The 17636-nt window shown below is 33.6% G+C and overlaps 1 protein-coding gene across 1 annotated transcript in view; it reads left to right on the forward strand.

The window, feature by feature from the left end:
* LOC134271468 (uncharacterized) overlaps positions 1 to 15775 on the forward strand; it is a 77843-nt gene extending 62068 nt beyond the window's left edge. The window contains exons 11-21 of the mRNA XM_062753660.1: positions 3549 to 3820; positions 5618 to 5803; positions 6941 to 7167; positions 7541 to 7769; positions 8997 to 9158; positions 9262 to 9430; positions 10853 to 11043; positions 12191 to 12430; positions 12582 to 12696; positions 12839 to 12977; positions 13965 to 15775. Of these exons, the coding sequence (XP_062609644.1) occupies positions 3549 to 3820; positions 5618 to 5803; positions 6941 to 7167; positions 7541 to 7769; positions 8997 to 9158; positions 9262 to 9430; positions 10853 to 11043; positions 12191 to 12430; positions 12582 to 12696; positions 12839 to 12977; positions 13965 to 14136 (2102 nt within the window). The 3' untranslated portion in view covers positions 14137 to 15775. The remainder of the gene's footprint in view (positions 1 to 3548; positions 3821 to 5617; positions 5804 to 6940; positions 7168 to 7540; positions 7770 to 8996; positions 9159 to 9261; positions 9431 to 10852; positions 11044 to 12190; positions 12431 to 12581; positions 12697 to 12838; positions 12978 to 13964) is intronic.
* Positions 15776 to 17636: the final 1861 nt, after the last annotated feature.

Below are 17636 nucleotides of genomic sequence, written 5' to 3' on the forward strand. Positions count from 1 at the left end.
AATTGTTTCAAAATGCTACTCCTCCTACAGTTTTGGTCTGATTTCAGTATAACTTGGCACACAAGTAGACTACACTAAGAACATAAAGAGACTTTATCAACGATCATTATTCTATTTAATGCTGTTTATAAAGTTTCAAATCCCAGCTGCTTCAGTACTCTCTCTTCCTTTGCTGTAAGTTCAAACCAGTAGAGCTTCAGTCTCGACAGAGACTTCTGGTTAACATACAAATTACTATCTGTAGTATACATTATTGTTTTGTTTCAAGCTTATTGCAAAATTGGTGAACAGTGCATTGCTGACGGAGAAAGAAATGCGAGTAATGGATGTTTATATTGCAACACAACGCTTGAACACAAAATGTGGTCACTTTCCGAAGGTATGATTTACCTAGGGTAAAATAAGAAGCATGTTTTTTGTTAATGGCTCCCCTGAGCTGAAAGCTCACGTGTGCTTTTCTGATCACCTAACGTCTGTCTTTCTGTAAAAATCTCACATTTTCAACTTCTCGAGAATCACTAGGACGATTTTAACCAAGATTGATACGAGGCTTTTTTAGATGAAATAAAAATTGTTAAAAAGAAGAGCATTGTATTCTCTAAAGGGGAGATAATCAAGAAAAAATAAAAATAGGGTTGAGTCATTAAAAAGTCTTCTCAAGAAAAACTTGGCATAAAAAGACTGTTACCTATAATGAGTATTCTGAGAGTAGTGTAGATTCTAATTTTTTCATATTTAAATGCTGATCGGGGGTGGGGTGTCGGCATGGGGAACCCAATTTTAACTTTTAAATACGTTGAACAATTTCAAAAATTTTCTCAGGAAGCATAGGCAAGAAAGTCTAACATTTATTTGTAAATATCCTGGAGGAAGTTAACGTTCTACGGACTGTATTTTTTTTTTCATTTTTATGTTTACAAACTAGCGCTTAAGATTGAGCACATTGTGTTGAAAATTGTAAAAAAAACTTTGAGAAAAACAAATCAAGCTTTTAAGGAAAGGCAATCCACTCCGTGAAAAGCATGTCTTCAAATTTTGTTGGGGGATCTTTGTTCCTCCTTCACAAGCTCCATAATTACCAACTTACCATTTTTCAGGGGGAGGGGGGGGGGGGGGGCAAGCAATTTTTTACAATTCTTTTTAAAAATTCCAGGATATTTCTTCAGTAACTGTATTAGTGTTCTTCTTAAAAACAAATTACACACACCTTACCCATGTGATGTTACTAACAATTCAGAGATATACATATGGTCAAAGAACAATACATTTTACAAAATAATGTATCAAAGTAATCAAGTGTATATGCACTCTTTTTGTTTACTTATCCCTTGTCTTTCACCATTTACAAAGATTTCTTAAAAATATTAAAACGCCAAAATGTATTTCTTTGGGATCATTCTGTAGTGATCTATGCAAAAAAAAAAAAAAAAAAAAAAAAAAAAAAAAACCACAAAAGATTTTATTAAGTGTGATGCACAAAAAGCCATACACAGTTTTGATGGCATGGCACTGTAAAGAAAAAAGTAAAAATTAATAAATAGACCCAATATATTAATACATATTTACATAGTTACATGTATGTTGAATAAGGCTGTCTTTTTCAAAATAGTGAATTTCATGGCCCTTGGGTTGGGGGTTCTGGTGTCTTTGGGTGAGGCTCTATTGATTATACTCGATTCTCATCATATTGCGGTTTTCATTGTATATTGCAAAATGTGGGTACATAGCCTATATTCATTTTATTGATGGACAATCTGTATGTTGTCTGAATATTTAGTTTTTTAATGATTAAGAAGTATCGAACATCCGTTTGAAAAAAAAATTCAAATAAAACGAAATTTTGAAGATTTCCAGTCCCGTTCTTATTATAATAAGAGCAATTAAATTTACAACCTTATAAGAATATAAAAAGTCTTTAGTTCGTACAATTGTTTATTTTTCATGAAGAATTACATCGTAAATTTTAAAAATAAAAATTGAGGTCCAATTCATCTACAAGGTTACATGTTTTCCCAAACCGCGTTACAATTAATGAGACTCTCCGATTGAGGAGGGAAATAAGACTTCCTCTTTTAAAAAAAGACTACAAATTACACGATGCAAGCTTGGAAAGTAATTTGACACTAAAAAGTTTGGCCATAGTTAGAATTACGAAGATTATTTGATACAAGTTAAATTAAAGATTTTGAATTACACTTTTAATGCAAAAGAATTAAGTACCACGATATAATGAGACACCAGTATACATAGTGAAAATGCATAATTTCTTTAAAAATCTTCTTTTCTGCATGAGGGTATTAAACCAATGAACTACGTACATAGTTATGAGGAGGAAGGATGCCTCTTTGAGATTTGTGAATTTCAGGGCCCCAGGGTCAGGGCTTCTTGTGTTCGGGTAGGGCCCTAATGTTTATATATTGAATATGCATGACGCCAAATTCTTTGAAAATCTTTGACTTTGCTCCTGGATATTATGCCAATGATCTTTATACATATATTTTTACGAAGAAAACTGTTTTCCGAAGATGGTAAGTTCTCAGGTCCCTGGAACAGAGGCTCCGGGCGGGGAGTTACATATTCTAAAATTTATTAAATGTTTTGAAATGTGCACTTTGGTATTAATCAACAAAATGAAATAAAATTTCCAAAATTTTGAAAGATGTGATCCAAGGGTCAGTGGTTCCTGTGGGATTTGGTGCACAATTGATAAAGTGGAAATGCATTTTCTCTTTGTTACTGTGATCTACCGCTGGGTAATTAGTGATCAAAGTAAGCATGCTAAGTGTTCTTTTATGATAACCAATGGTGCCTCTTTCAAAATTGTGAATTTCATGGCCTCTGAATTATTAAACATGAATCAAATTCAATTGTTGGAAAGTTGTTACATGATACTCAGGTGACCTTTAAGGCCAATGAGCCTCTTGTTCTTTGTGTAGTGTGATTTAGAATACTTAAGATTTCTTATTCCTTATATTAGAATGCCTGAGCCCTGATACGACATCTACAATTACTATGGAACCGAAAACCACCACTGAAATCCTTCAGAGTACCACGGGACAACTAACACCAAACGAATCGTACGCAACAATCAAATCTGACACACAGACAACATTACAAACAAGTAGAGCTGAAGACAACACGAGTACAGCTATTAGATTCACAACTGTACAAACAACAAGTACAACTGAACCAACAAATACCGTGCAAACAAGTACAACAAAACCGACAAGTATACTTGAAATCACCACAACAGAACAATTAAGTACAATTGAATCTACAACACCAGCCCAAACAACAAGCACAGCTGAATCTTCAAGTACAACTGAATTCAAAACTGTACAATCAACGAAGAGTTCTACCGACCTAAAAACAACGTTACAAATAATAAACACCGCCGAAAAATCTGACACTACCATTAAATCAACAATTTCTCAGGAGAGAACAACAGAACCTTCTTGTAAGATGAATATGTTTCATCCAAGTCATTAATTAAATCCTATCAGTTGCAATCAATTACATGTACTTACTATGCATCTTGATATTTGTAGGTGTTGATATGAGCATAAACAATATTAAAATAAGTTTCCATAACGTGTCTTGGAACACCACAATCGAAAAAGAGGGCCCCACAACTCGGACAGTACACAACCCCTACGTGAACCTGAAATGTAGCTTTGTCTCCTCATCTTCTGACAACTTGCTATTTTATAAAGTTGAATGGTATGTTAACGACCACACGTTTGTCAAATCCGACCTGGTTGGAGGATCGTCCGTCAGGCATGCATTATTATCCTTAAAAGCTTTGAAATCTGGAATTCAGGTAATGTTTGATTTTTTAAAGGGGGGGGGGGGGGGGTCAATAATGATCCAGAATTATCTTTTCAAGTGTAGTGTAATTTGTATATATGTATTTAAAAGATGGGAAACTGTCAGTCTTTATTTACAATATTTTTGCTTGATTTTATGTTAGTTAACGTTAACAACTTAAAATTCTACAATCTAAACTCCATAAAAAATGTGGCATTTAATTAGACATTTAAATATATCGAAGATGTCAATTGTTATATCCAACTAAAGCTATTTTAAAATTGTTTGGTTGCCCTATCCATACCGACTAAAACATTATCTTTTGAACCTACAATAAGTAATGATGTACTTTATAAAAAAAATCTCACCTACACATGAGCCTACAAATTCAAAATATTGAGGCCGAATCGGGAGAGGGCATTTCTCTAAAGTTGGCTTTAATATTATACCTCTACTGATTTTCCCTATATAAAAATAAGGCAGTAAAATGTGAATAATTCCCTAGAAATCTCATTGAATGGACTAATTCCCCGTGCGTTAGTTAAATGTACTGCCTCTTTTATCATTTTAGATAACATGTAAAGTCGGCGCAACGAAGAATCAGCTAATATCTCCCTGCAAAATGTTTAAAAGTGAGCCATTTTCAGCGGGAATAAGGGTGATTTTTATTCTAATTCTCATTAGGAAAAAAAGATTTAATGTATTGAGCATAATAGATAAATAAAGATATCTTTATTAACTGAGTTGGAAAAAAGTTTTAAAGTTTTGATAAAAACGACAAATGTACCAATATCGCAAATCATTTGTAAAATTTAAGCAAGTAACGAAGCCGTAAAAGAAGGATTTTCTACAACAATTTTGTACAGAAGTTGGTTCTTAACTTATTTTACATTTTCAGACAAAAGAGTCTACACTTAACCTTCCTAGGAAAGGAAGAGGTCAAATACGTATTCATTTGACAGTTCCTTTTGTTACACCGACAATCATTTTAAATGAAACCGTGCAAGCACTACGTCCTCTGGAGATTTACATTAACACTTTCCCTATGTCAGAGAATGCTTGTAAAGGCTATATAGGTGTAGATAAGTGTAAGGTAGAAATCACTGCGTTCCCCTTTGCTGAAAAGAGCAAGTATGAATCGGATGAATGGAAGAGTGACCATAACATCACAGTGTATCATATTGACACAGATGGATATAGCATCAACACAAAGGCTTCTCTTTTCCTAAAGACAAGTGAAAGTGAAGATGGATTTTTTCACAACATTTCTTTTGGGAATACTTTGGTAAAAACTTAAATCAATTTTCTGTTAAAAATCAAATAAATAAAATGAGTGTGATTTATACTTTAACAAAATATGTCATGTGTTTCTTATCAGATAACAGTATTTGAGGCAACTGAAACCTGGAAAGGAAAATCCTGTGGGTCCAAAACCGATCCTCATTTGCACACATTTGATGGAGTGTAGGATTTTTTTTCCTTATCAATTTTTAAAACTTGCTTACTTTCACATACATAAGAATGTAAACTTCCGCTAATGTTATGGGACTTTTTTCAACAATCTTTTTAAATTTGCGTTTCAGATCATTTGAAAGCCATATTACTGGGGATTTCGTGTTATATCGTAATTGGAAATTCGATCAGGAAGTAAGTGTCATAGGCTACATATGCCACCCTCTGCCTAAAAATAAACTTTCTATTTAAACGATTAACATTATCAACGAGGGAACAGAAATTGTCACATGTTGGCATAATTAAGTCAAAATTAAAGCATCTTTTCATGGTTCTAATATATTTTCCATTCTACCAGGTTCAAACTCGACACGAGAAATGCCACGACAGTTACCCTTTCCCTCAGTGCACATGTGCTGTTTCCGTGAAGTCTGGAAGGGACCTCTTTATGATTGACGTTTGTGAAAATAACAATTTTGTGGATTTCCTGAGATGTCAGGACAATGTCATTAAAGTGTACAAAGAGGAAGATAAACTTTTCAAGGTCTACTTTTTACAAAATATATTGTATAACACACAGCTGATTTTAGATAAATCCTGGTATCAGACCGAAAGATCGGAATTTAGTCATGGTCCGAAAGCATCTTCAAAATAATTTTGAAAAAAAATATTAGGAAATTGGTAATATTTATATCAAACCATTTCATATTCCCTGCTTACATGAAAGTGTTTTCGATAATGATTCCGTGTTCGATACACTGAGAGGTCACGATTACATTACCTCACTGTGGCCTATGAGTGCCAAATAAAGGTTAAAATTTGAAGCCCGTTAAAGGTTTAATTGACGTTTCTATGGAAGATAAATTCTCGAATGGGGCGGAAAAGAACGTACAATCAATTAATTTATCTTTCATTTCAAAACCAAAACAATTGTGTAGTTTCCAAAATAGAAATCTGGAAGCAATGCCACATCTTCTGGTTACAAATTGAAATTACCACAATGTTGATTTAATGAATACCTATACAGATTTTTTCTTTATAAAAGTACAAAATAAAATTTGAATAATTTCATAGAAATCACTGTGAATGGACTTATCCTCGTGTGTAAGTCAAATAAGCTAATCCCTGCTTCGCAAGCCAATTTCCTATATGGTTATCCGTAATCATCTGTATTTTAATTTTGTATCGGTATAATTTGTTATTAAACTAATCCCCGTGCAAAAGTCAAGTGAGCTATTCCCCGTGATTCGTGATCCTTCATTTTGCTTTTATATCGGTATAGTAAAACAGTTAAAAAGTGGATAATTAAGGAAGCTAGGAAGATTCCAGTTCTCAAAGTCCAGGACTATATCCCGAGGCGCACTGGAATCTTCCTAACACCTTCAATAATATATTGTATGAAACTGTATACTGATGCTTACAGATTTTACGATTTTTTTTCGATTGTTTCACTTCATACAAAAATATAGGTATCTCAGAATCAATTGTTCAAAACCTATTCAACGCATAATATTCCGAATAAATCTTAGTTCTTCATTGAAAATAGCCTTCGGATGTAGAAATGCGAGGTATAAAAAGATCACAGGGACTTTACCGAGGCTCTTATATTAGGAGTTCGTTTTTATTTAAAATGAAAAAACAGTTGTTTCTTTAATATCTCAAAGATTTCATAAATTTACAGATATTGCTTCCAATGGGAACAATTGTTATAGCTTCCTTAGTTGAATGGCCTGTTGAAGGATCCTGGCAGATAGACATCGATATCTACCCATCTTTGTCTGACGTAAACAATACTGTTGGTCTATGTGGAACCTTAGATGGAAACGGAGGAAATGATTTTACACATCGGAACGGACACAAAGATAGCTCCTCATTGGAATATCCTGATGATTTTTCGAGATCTTGGATGTAATGCGTTTTAGAAACCTCTTTGTTATATTTTGTAATTCCTAAACAAGCCAAAAATATGTGTAATTTGGATTCAGTATTAGTTAAGATAACCATATATTAAATAGCGAGTTACCAAAATGTTGAATGGCGTAATTAATATTTAAGGACCATTCTTTTTAAAAGTATTCCTTTAAGCTGAAGTTACATATACTTTAAAGATTATCGGCCATATTCGATTTATCACTTATTACAGTGGGTTCATATATAATCCGCTCACTTAGTCACTGTTCCATATAGCGTATGCCAATTTATGATTTTTGTTCAGTGAAAAAAAAACATATTTCATAGATAATATATCTGCGGTTCTATTCCTTACTGAATTTTATTACAGGGTACAGAGCAATGAAAACTTGTTAAACGGAGCTCCGTCAGATCTTCCATCAGTACCCTTCTCTCTCGATAGAATTTGTACTTGTTCTGCAAATGGAGATCAGTGCTTCTATAATGCATTCTCGGAATGTTCAAAAACCACCGGAAAACAGTACTACTGTGGACAAACAAACCTGCTACAAGCTTCACGTAAAAGGAGGGGGGTTCATCTGAGTAAAAATTCGGTTTGGGTGAGTGAAAGTCTGATAGTAATCACTCTGTTTGTCCGTCTGTCTTCCGTCCACAAGTTTTCTGTTTTTTTTTTCTAATAACTTTTTTTTATGGTTGCCCAATCAAGTTCAAAATTTGGTATGGTATTTCAGTAGGCAGAAATACATATTTTGATGCTAAGTTTGGTTCTCTATGTCTTCTGGTTTGGAGCTGGGGTGGTGGGGTAGATTCCTTAACTATGCATATAAGAACGAATGGGCGAAGAGAGATAACCGCTGAGAATGTTACCATTGTAAACTGGGAAGGCTGTGCAATTTGTCATTTGGGATTAATTAACCTTCCACATGGAGAAAATCCTAAGCATTATCTTTATCTGTCACACTGAGATCAATAACTCTACCGCCTCTGTCTGCAAATGAACTCGTTTTTTAAGTTAAGGTCAATTTTGAATGATGTGTACATTCTCTGAAATATGGACTTAAAATAATGTTCATACTTTATTTTGGGTAAAATACTGTACACAATGATTTATGATAATTTTATTGAATTCTAAAATCAAGATATATATTAAGATATAATTTTTCATTATTACTATTTTATTTTTTTAATTATTTATTCATTCATTTTTTTGGGGGGGGGGCTGTCTTAATGCTGTTAATTTTAACAGGTAATCAGATAATAACCCCATCCTGTCAGTGATAAAAAAGTTCTTATTGTAAATTAAGAAGAAAAGGATGAGAGAGCAGTATAATTAATCCCTTGGGATTAATTCTCTAGCCTACTGCAGAAAATTTAGAGGCCTATCTTTATTTGTCACATGAAGATTAATGAACAACTTTGTCTGCAACTGATGTTTGTTTTGAAGTTGAGGTCAAACCTGGGTGATATTTGCATTCACTGAAAGCTTGAATTTTATAAAACGCCAGCTGAAATCTTTTTTAAATACACATTTAATTTAGTTTTTTTACAAGACGTGAGGTTTTCCATGTTTTATGTAAATACAAGGTTACACTATTTACAGGTTTTTTTGGACATTCAGGAATTATCTTGAAAATTGAAAAGTACAGTTGTTACTTATTCTCTTCATATACATTTTTAAACAAAAAAATCAAGTAAAACTTTCATTCAGTGCGCTGCATCCTTATATTTCTACCCTTCAGCGGGGCCCTTGATGACTACGGAAAGTATTTTGAGCTGTACAATGAGGAGTAAATATTTATAATAACCACAGTGTTTTCAATTGACAGAGTCGACAAAAGCGGCAAGAATCAATTTACGTCACATCGGAGGCAAGAGCAGGGAATGTCTGCAAAACTGCGTTCAACAGATCAGAATCATTCGAAAAATGTGAAGAATACGTCAGTGATATGACCAATGTATCGTTATCAAACTGTATAATGGATGTCAGAGTAAATACTATTAAATGTTTGTTTTTCTCAGCGATGTTTATAATTATTGTACTTCTCTCATCTAACTTGAGAGTAATTGGAATGTGACAATTTTATTTTGTAGTTGACAGGGGATGAAAATATACCATCTATTCATATCGAAGATGCCCTCAAGCAGTGTGTCAGGTTAATAGTCTTTAATACAACACTGAAAACACAACAGCCGGATATCACCAACCAAATTCAGTCCCTGTGCTCGAACAACTGTAGTGGTCATGGCATTTGCAAAGAGGGTAAGATTACATAAGTTATAAAATTATAATTTCTTCGGAAATTTACCTTTTAGATCTATTTACATTTCCTGAAGAAAAAATAATATGGCTTTTTAGGTAAACTGAGTAAACTCAGGCCACCTATTGCTATCCTTTCTCGTCCGTCGTCGTTTTTCGTGCATGAACATTTGAACACTTTAAGCTTTCTTCTCTGAAACAGCTTAACAAATTTCAACCAATTTTGGCATTAAGCATCTATGGGTGAAGGAGACCACAATTGGAAATTTTATAGCCTTAGGGTCAGGGGTGGAAAATCTTCTTCTTTGCTCCTGGGTATTGAATAAACTAACCTAACCAAGAAAATAGGTAAATTGAATAAGGTTATTGTACCTCTTCCTAAATTGTGAATTTCAAGGTCAGGGATTCTGGTGTTAGGGTTCTTTTAGGGGGCTCTTTTGATTATATAGTGAAGAGGCATAAATTCTATCAACTTCTTCTCTTCTGCTCCTGGGTATAAACCAATGAACTATGTAAATGGTTATGATGAGGAAGGATGCCTCTTTCAAATTTATGAATTCCAGGGTCCCTGGGTCATGGCTGCTTGTGTTAGGGTGGGGCTTTAATGTTTAAATAGTGAAAATGGATGAATTCTTTGAAATCTTTTACTTTGCTCCAGGGTATTATGCCAATATTCTAAGTTCATATTTATGATGAAAAAAAGCGCCTACTCTTAAATGGTTAATTTTCAGACCCCTTGGTCTGGGGTACTTGGAGAGGGTGGGGGTGGGGGTACATAGTCTGAAAATAAACTAATGCCTTGAAATCTGCACTTTGGTAATTAGTGTTTATTTCAGTGGTTCCTGTGGACTGGAATGTACAAATTGTTACAGAGTAGAAATGCTTTTTCTCTTTGATACTCTGATCTATCTCTGTGTATTAAGTACCCAAAGTAAGAATGCTAAGTGTATAGTTATGATACTTGGAGAACACGAAGACAGATCATATGCCTCTGTTAAAATTTTGAATTTCATGGCTTCTGCAGCTGATTAAAAACACGAGTTAAATTCAATTGTTGGAAAGTTGTTATATGATATATACTCAGGTGACCTGTACAGTGTAAGGCCCGTGGGTCTGTTGTTTTTCCATTCCAAGCTGGTGAATAATTGTCTCTGTCAGTTTTATTTATTGTTTTCTCTAATATTCAACTTGAATAGAATTTAAATAAATTTAGAATACCCTGATATTTAAATTGAGGATACTTATTATTCCCCAATGACAAACTTTCATGTGAGTAAAATCTGTCTTCGTGTTCTCCAAGAAAACTAAAACTGAACAAAACACTACTTAATAATACAAGTGCCATTTGGTAACGGTTATGCCATTTAGTTTTTTAAAGACCGCTGGTGACCAACCAGCACATGATATACTAATTTTACTCGACAGGACACTGCTTGTGCGATTCTGATTTCGGGGGAAGTGACTGTTCTTTTGATGTTCGAGCACCACCCACGATCCTGAGGACGTCGCCAAACGAAACCTGTGATATGTCTTCAAGCAACTGTTCCGAAGTTCTACTAGAGGGCAGATATTTCTTGGAAAACATAAACATAACTTGTTTCATAACCAGGCAATTGGTATTTAAATAAAAAAAAATTAATTACCATGAGATTGTATAGGCATGAAGTCAATGGGTGAAAGGTAGAAAAAAATATTTTATCTGGCGGCCGCCACATTAATTTCTGGCTGCCACCAAATAATTTTCTAGTAGCCGCTAGATAAAAAAAAACCTGGCGGCCGCCAGTCAACCGCAAGGAGGTAAGCTGGCGGCCGTCACATTAATATCTGACAAAAATTATATGGCAGCCGCAAGAAAATTTTTTAGAATTGTTTTTGGCGGTCGCCAGTTAAAATTATTTGGCCGCCGCCATATAAAATATTTTTCTACCTCAGTGGCAAATTATTTGGCGGCCGCCAGATAAAGTATTTTTCTACCTCAGTGGCCTCCGAAATGCTTCAAGAAAGTTACTTTTTAAGTTCATTATATAAGTAACAACATTAATAAGAAGGACACTTGTTTACTCAAAATGATGTGTGATCACATTTTACTGCTCAATATTCAATGTCAAAGTCATTCAAGAAAGTTTTTGGTATCTTATTTTTTTCTGGCCTGTACTATGTGTGTCTCCTTAAAATATTCTTTTATTTCAAACATAACAGACTTAATCCATGATAGACGGTATCCTAGTGGTGTCGAAAAAGCTTTTTTCAATCTCAAACCATGGGACCTAAAATGGGTTCAATTTTTTTTATGTTAACTTTACAATTTGACGCAGGCGGCCAAAATAGGGAAATAAATGTTTTTTTTACATGTTTGTTCCAAGTATCTTCTTTGTCTACAGGATGATTTAAAGCAATATGAGCTGCAAGTTTGACATGGGAAAATTTTCTTGCAGATTTGTAATCAATTATTTCAATGACAGAAAAATATAAATTTAATAAAGTTTTCAGTGTTGTTCATATTTGCAATGGAGAATTTTTTTTAACTTTAATTTACATGTAAGTAAAATGACATTATTGTCGTCCTGTATATTATTTATAAGCTATATGTTTGATTGTACAGAAGTTTTTTTTCTGAAACAATTTAAATCTTATTTTAGTTTTATTAATCATGAGGGTTTCAATTGCATAGAATTAATTTATATAACACATTTTAACAGCAAAAATATTTTCCCAGAAATTCAGTTCATATTGCTTTAAAGTGCGTTTTGCTTTTCGTTAAAGGTGAACCATGACAACAATGCTGTGGATATCACGGACAGTGAGCAACCGTTGGATGACAGAACTTTATTTCATGGGGCGTGTCCTTTGCCCAAAGACAGTATCTCCACATGGATTACCAAATTTACACTTAAGATCTCTTATGATGGAAAATCATTTAGCCGTGCCTTTCCAATATACATATATAAGTCGGAATGCCAGCAGAAATCTTACGTAGATGGTTTTGGACAGTTCACTCTTAAGGTACTTATATATTTTAACTGAATTTAAATTTACAGAAGCATAAATTGTCAACTAAAATTATATACACGCAAATATGGCCATTCCTTTCGTATATAACAATTTAAATTCATTTTAATATGAATTGTTAAAAATAAATTTCATTCACTACTAGGCAGGATACTGCTACATAGACAGCAAATGCGTACAAAAAGATGTTTCAAAACTGGGACACAGCTGTGAGGTTTGCAATCCGTCAAGTCAAAAGTATGATTGGTCATTGCATCAAGGTATATACCTTAAAAAAGGTCCATGGGCCATAATGCTCAACTGAGTAAATTTTATCATTCCGTTCTTCACCAGATTTTCTCCTTTGCAATAGAACATTTTTATTCTTTTTACCTTTTGAACTTTATTTCCTTCCTGTAAAAGACTGTGTTTCAACCACGTCACCACCACAAACAACGAAGTCTCCAATATCAACACCAGCCTTCATTATTACAGTGTCTATAGTTTCTGCGGTTTTTGTTGGAACTCTGGTTGTTATTATCCTAGCGTGGCGATGTAGATCGTAAGTATTCAACAGTAATCAAGTATGTTTAGACTTTCCTAATTTAAAAAAATACATTGCAAACTTGGTCTTGAATTTCAATCAACAGCAGATGTATTTATAGGGTTCTACAGTATAGGCTGTATACATGAGATTCTGAGACCTTGAATATTTTGATAAATTTTACAACTTAACATTTCTATTTTAAGCCTCTTACAATCCTTTTTTTATAAAGCCTTGATATTCTTTGAGTATATCAATTGACTTGCATTTTGGTGGCAACTTCCTGAGAACCGAAGACGCATCAACTGACAAAATTTGATGATACCAACACCGTTCATCCAAAATCAATAAAGTTAATTATCTGTCTTATGGTAGTCTGCTTGTGTGCCAAGTCATATTTAAAAGAGATTAAATCTGTATACGTAGGTAAAGTTAAAAATATTTTAAAGAAGTTTCTTTTTTTATCTGGAACCATAGCAAAATCGTCAACGATAAAGAGCATTATGTATCTTCGTTTACTCTGCTTTTGTATTTGTCAAATTATATTGAAAACATGCCAAAACTGAGGGAATAGTAGCATTTTGAAAATTTTTCGACAGACAGACGGACGACGAAGCCTTTCCGGTCTTCGACCAGTAGTGATAATAATTTATGAAAAGAAAAACGAATGAAAAAGGAATTTATTGATGCTTGTATATCCCATGTTTTGCTATCTTTTCAAAAAAGAATTAATCGAAGTTTAAGAGGGATTAGGCGGATGATGATTAGAGTTGCATGCATCGATCAGTCGAAAACTATATAAAATTATTTAAACCAGTTTACATAATAGGCTACATAATCGACAACGTTTGAAAAATTAAAAAAAAAATGTGTTGATTACAAACTAATAGAAGGGGAATTCAGTTTCAAGAACTAGACTAGATGTGGTCATTCCTAATTGCCTTTTTGAGCTAAGTAACCTCTGGAAATTGATATACTGTTTAAATTTTTTTTCGATAATTTTAGGTCCTCTAAAAGACACTACAAGGACGACGATTCAACGAAGGACATAAATGTTGCAAAATGGAGGAAATACTTCGACGAGGGAGATAAATTGCATAATTTTTACATCCCTAGAGGTCGAAGAAACAATGAACAGGAATACTACACAAACAGTGAAAATACCTATCGATACTGATAGTACTAAAGGATGACAATTTTTTTTCCTTTTATATTGGACTTTGTAAATATTAAAAATCATGTGAATTAATGTCAAAGCCATTAAAAAACGTTGGGTATAAAAATCCTTTTCGTTTCACGGTGAGAGATATAATCCATTTAAAGAATTTCTTCAAAAAAACAACAAACAAATAAAAAAAAAACAAAACTCTCAAAAATTGCTATACTTGTGTTTTGGCATAATAAAAAATCCTCAGAAAAGAATTTCGATTTCAAACCCAACCTTTTTTATTGTTGAAAATGTCTGCTTCAAAGTATTTACATTGTGATTTTGTATGATTTCACTGACAGGGGGCGCTGCGTGTACCTTAATTTGGTAGGTCTAAAGCGCACTAGTTTGCTTCGTTTTTCAGACCTGTTTACCCATATTGTTGTTTCTCAGTATTTTTGCTTAAATTTGTCCGTGAGATCTGGCATTTGCCAGTTCACTTTCCATTAATTTTACATACAATTTATATAAATGGAGATCAACTGCTTTTCTGATTACAAAAACATGGTTAAATAACATGATCTTGATCATTTTATACCACGGCGTTTTGGCAAACCGACATAACTGAAGCTGAATTTTTTCAATGATTAAAAAAGCATGAAACTGAGACAGATCATAACGATTTACATTACATGATAGCAAAACGTGAGACGTACTTTGGACTAATAATACGTAAAAAACACGACGAAATCGTGAGAGTACATGTAAACAGGTCTGTTTTTTAAATATCCGCAGTGACTCGGGTGCTTTTTTTCTATCTGTATTATTCTGTGCTCGTTAATTAAGAATTTAGCTATTTAAGTTTTTCATTGAACCGCCGAGAAATTTTCAACCAATATTAGATTATAGCAATCTTGGACATTACAGAACGAAAATTGTACATTGAATGTTATCTCCACCATGTGACCTTAAGAAGGGGCCAAAACCTTCAAACTTAAAGGCAGAGATTTTTTACCGGGTGGTAAATTCCAGGTGAGGGAGGGGCTTATTTTATACAGGTGTGAATGCCTTGGGGGCTAGCAGTCTACCTGTGGTCATCTGTCTCCTAATCCCTATACACAGGAAGTGATTTAATACACAGTGAAATACCCCAGGTGTCAAACTTTACCTGTGTTGAGGATTTTGAGACAATTTGAAAATTAGTAGTAAAAGGGTTTTTCAATCATATATTGATTTATTTTGACTGTTTGAAAACACCCCTACACATTTGAAAAAAAAATTATTATGATATCATACTCTAAATCAAATATTAAAACAAAGATAGTTTTAGATGTTAGTGGATCTGTAAATTAAAAAAAAAAAACTCCTGTAACAACCAAATTAGACTTAATTTTCATTCATCCCCATGATCCCATCTTTTAAAAGAAAAAAGAGCCGTGTTAACTACATTTTACTAAAAAAAATCCAGATTTATCATAACCTTAATAAAGCTTTGTCACCATGATACGTTTTAAAAAGATTGCTTGTAAATTCTTATTTGATTAAAAAAGGAAATCATACTAAGTGACCCATGATTAGAAACATTATTTTTAAATTTAATTACTAGTACTTCACACAGCGCTTCTCTGAACTTAATTAATAACATTTTCACTTTAGGTTTACCATTTAGCATATAAAAATAAAAAATCGAAATTTTATTTGAAAAAAAAGTTTTATGTACCACAGGTAATTTTGTTAATGCATATTATTATAATCCTTTCAAATACTGAAGGTATATTTAATTCATATGTAATCTAAAAATTTCATAGTTATACAGTTTCTGTATACTATGTTCAGTAAACATCAAAGGATCAAATGTTAATTAGAAGGTCACCATGAGTCCCAAACAAGGTGTTCAGGGTATACACAGAGACCAGTAAGTAAGTGTCAATCAAGTTCCAGCATCCAATGATGGACCTTCATGCACTTGATTGACAGGGCTACCCAGACCAGGTATTTTTGAAGGCGGTGCTTAAAATCTCTGCCTTTAAAGCTATTTTCAATTATCTTCTTTATTCCTGTACATCAAAAAATCTTTAGCACGAATGTAATAAAGGTTAAGTGTACTACCGACATTATGTAGAGAGAAGCTCCATCTGTATAATGCATGAATCTTTATTAATCAAATACTGATAATGCACCCAAACTGTCCCCCATTTATGTATATATGTATGGTTTTAATTAGCATTTTCTTTTCTTCTAAAAGTATATCACTGTTATTAATGCATAGAAATTATTTCTCTCTACCCCATAGTATTTGGCAGATACAACAAGTACATGGTTATGTTGAGCATGATGTCTGTCAAAATTGTAAAATTCCCGGTATTTGGGTCAAGAGTTCTGGCAGGATCTTATTGATTTTATTACGAATTTCATGGTTGTATTATACACATGTACTAAGTTTGGCGTTAAGGCCCTTGAGCTTTTTGTGTTTCTTCTACTTATTTTATGAGATTGATTACTGTTCACAATTTTGTTAAAAGTGCAGTTCACGGAAATTTAGAGTGCTGTGTTGTTTTTGATTCACAAGGATAAGATATGAACATTTTCATTTATTAAAAGACAGAAAAATGGATATGTCCTTTAATGTGCACTCAAATGTCACAATCAATTTTAGTTGCATCGAAGAATTTATATTCAAATTTAAAAGTACCGGCGGTAAGTCTGAGTCTACGCCTTTTTGTCCCAGATCGAAGGGGAATAAAAGCATCCAATGTACATGTACAAACTCTGCTTATGTTTGAAAATAAACATCTTAATCAGGCTAGGGATTGATGTGTTTATGTGCGATGTATGTCAACTTATGCCTCAAGATTACCTGCAGACAAGGGACTTCGGTTTTTAGCTCACCTGAGCCAAAGGCTCAAGTGAGCTTTTCTGATCAAAATTTGTCCATTGTCTGTCGTTGTCGTAAATTTTTCACATTTTCATCTTCTTCTCAAGAACCACTGGGCCAATTTCAACCAAACTTCCTACAAAGTATCCTTGGGTAAAGGGGATTCAAGTTTGTTCAAATGAAGGGCCACGCCCTTTTCCAAGGGGAGATAATTATGAATTAGAGAAAAATTAATGGCATTTTTAAAAAGTATTCTTCTCAAGAACCACTGGACCAGGAAAGATAAAACTCAGGTGGAATTATCCCCAGGTAGTGTAAATTCAAATTTTTTCAAATCATGACCCCTGGGGGTAGGGTGTGGCCAAAATGGCCGATCAAAGTTTTACATAGAATATATATAGGAAAAATCTTTTAAAATCTTCTTCTCAAGAACCACTGGGCCAGGAAAGATAAAACTCATGTGGAATCATCCTCAGGTAGTGAAGATTCAAATTCGTTCAAATCATGACCTCCTGGGGTAGGGTGGGGCAAAATGGCCGAGAAAAGGTTTACATAGGAGTATATAGGGAGACCTTCTAAGTCCTTCAAAGCCATGCTTAGTAATATTTATAGGGAATCATCCTCAGGTAGTGTAGATTCCAATTTGTTCAAATCA

This window comes from Saccostrea cucullata, unplaced genomic scaffold (assembly GCF_032062105.1).
Source record: "Saccostrea cucullata isolate Sc308-1 unplaced genomic scaffold, CSIRO_AGI_Scuc_v1 ctg2395, whole genome shotgun sequence".
Taxonomy (NCBI): domain Eukaryota; kingdom Metazoa; phylum Mollusca; class Bivalvia; order Ostreida; family Ostreidae; genus Saccostrea; species Saccostrea cuccullata.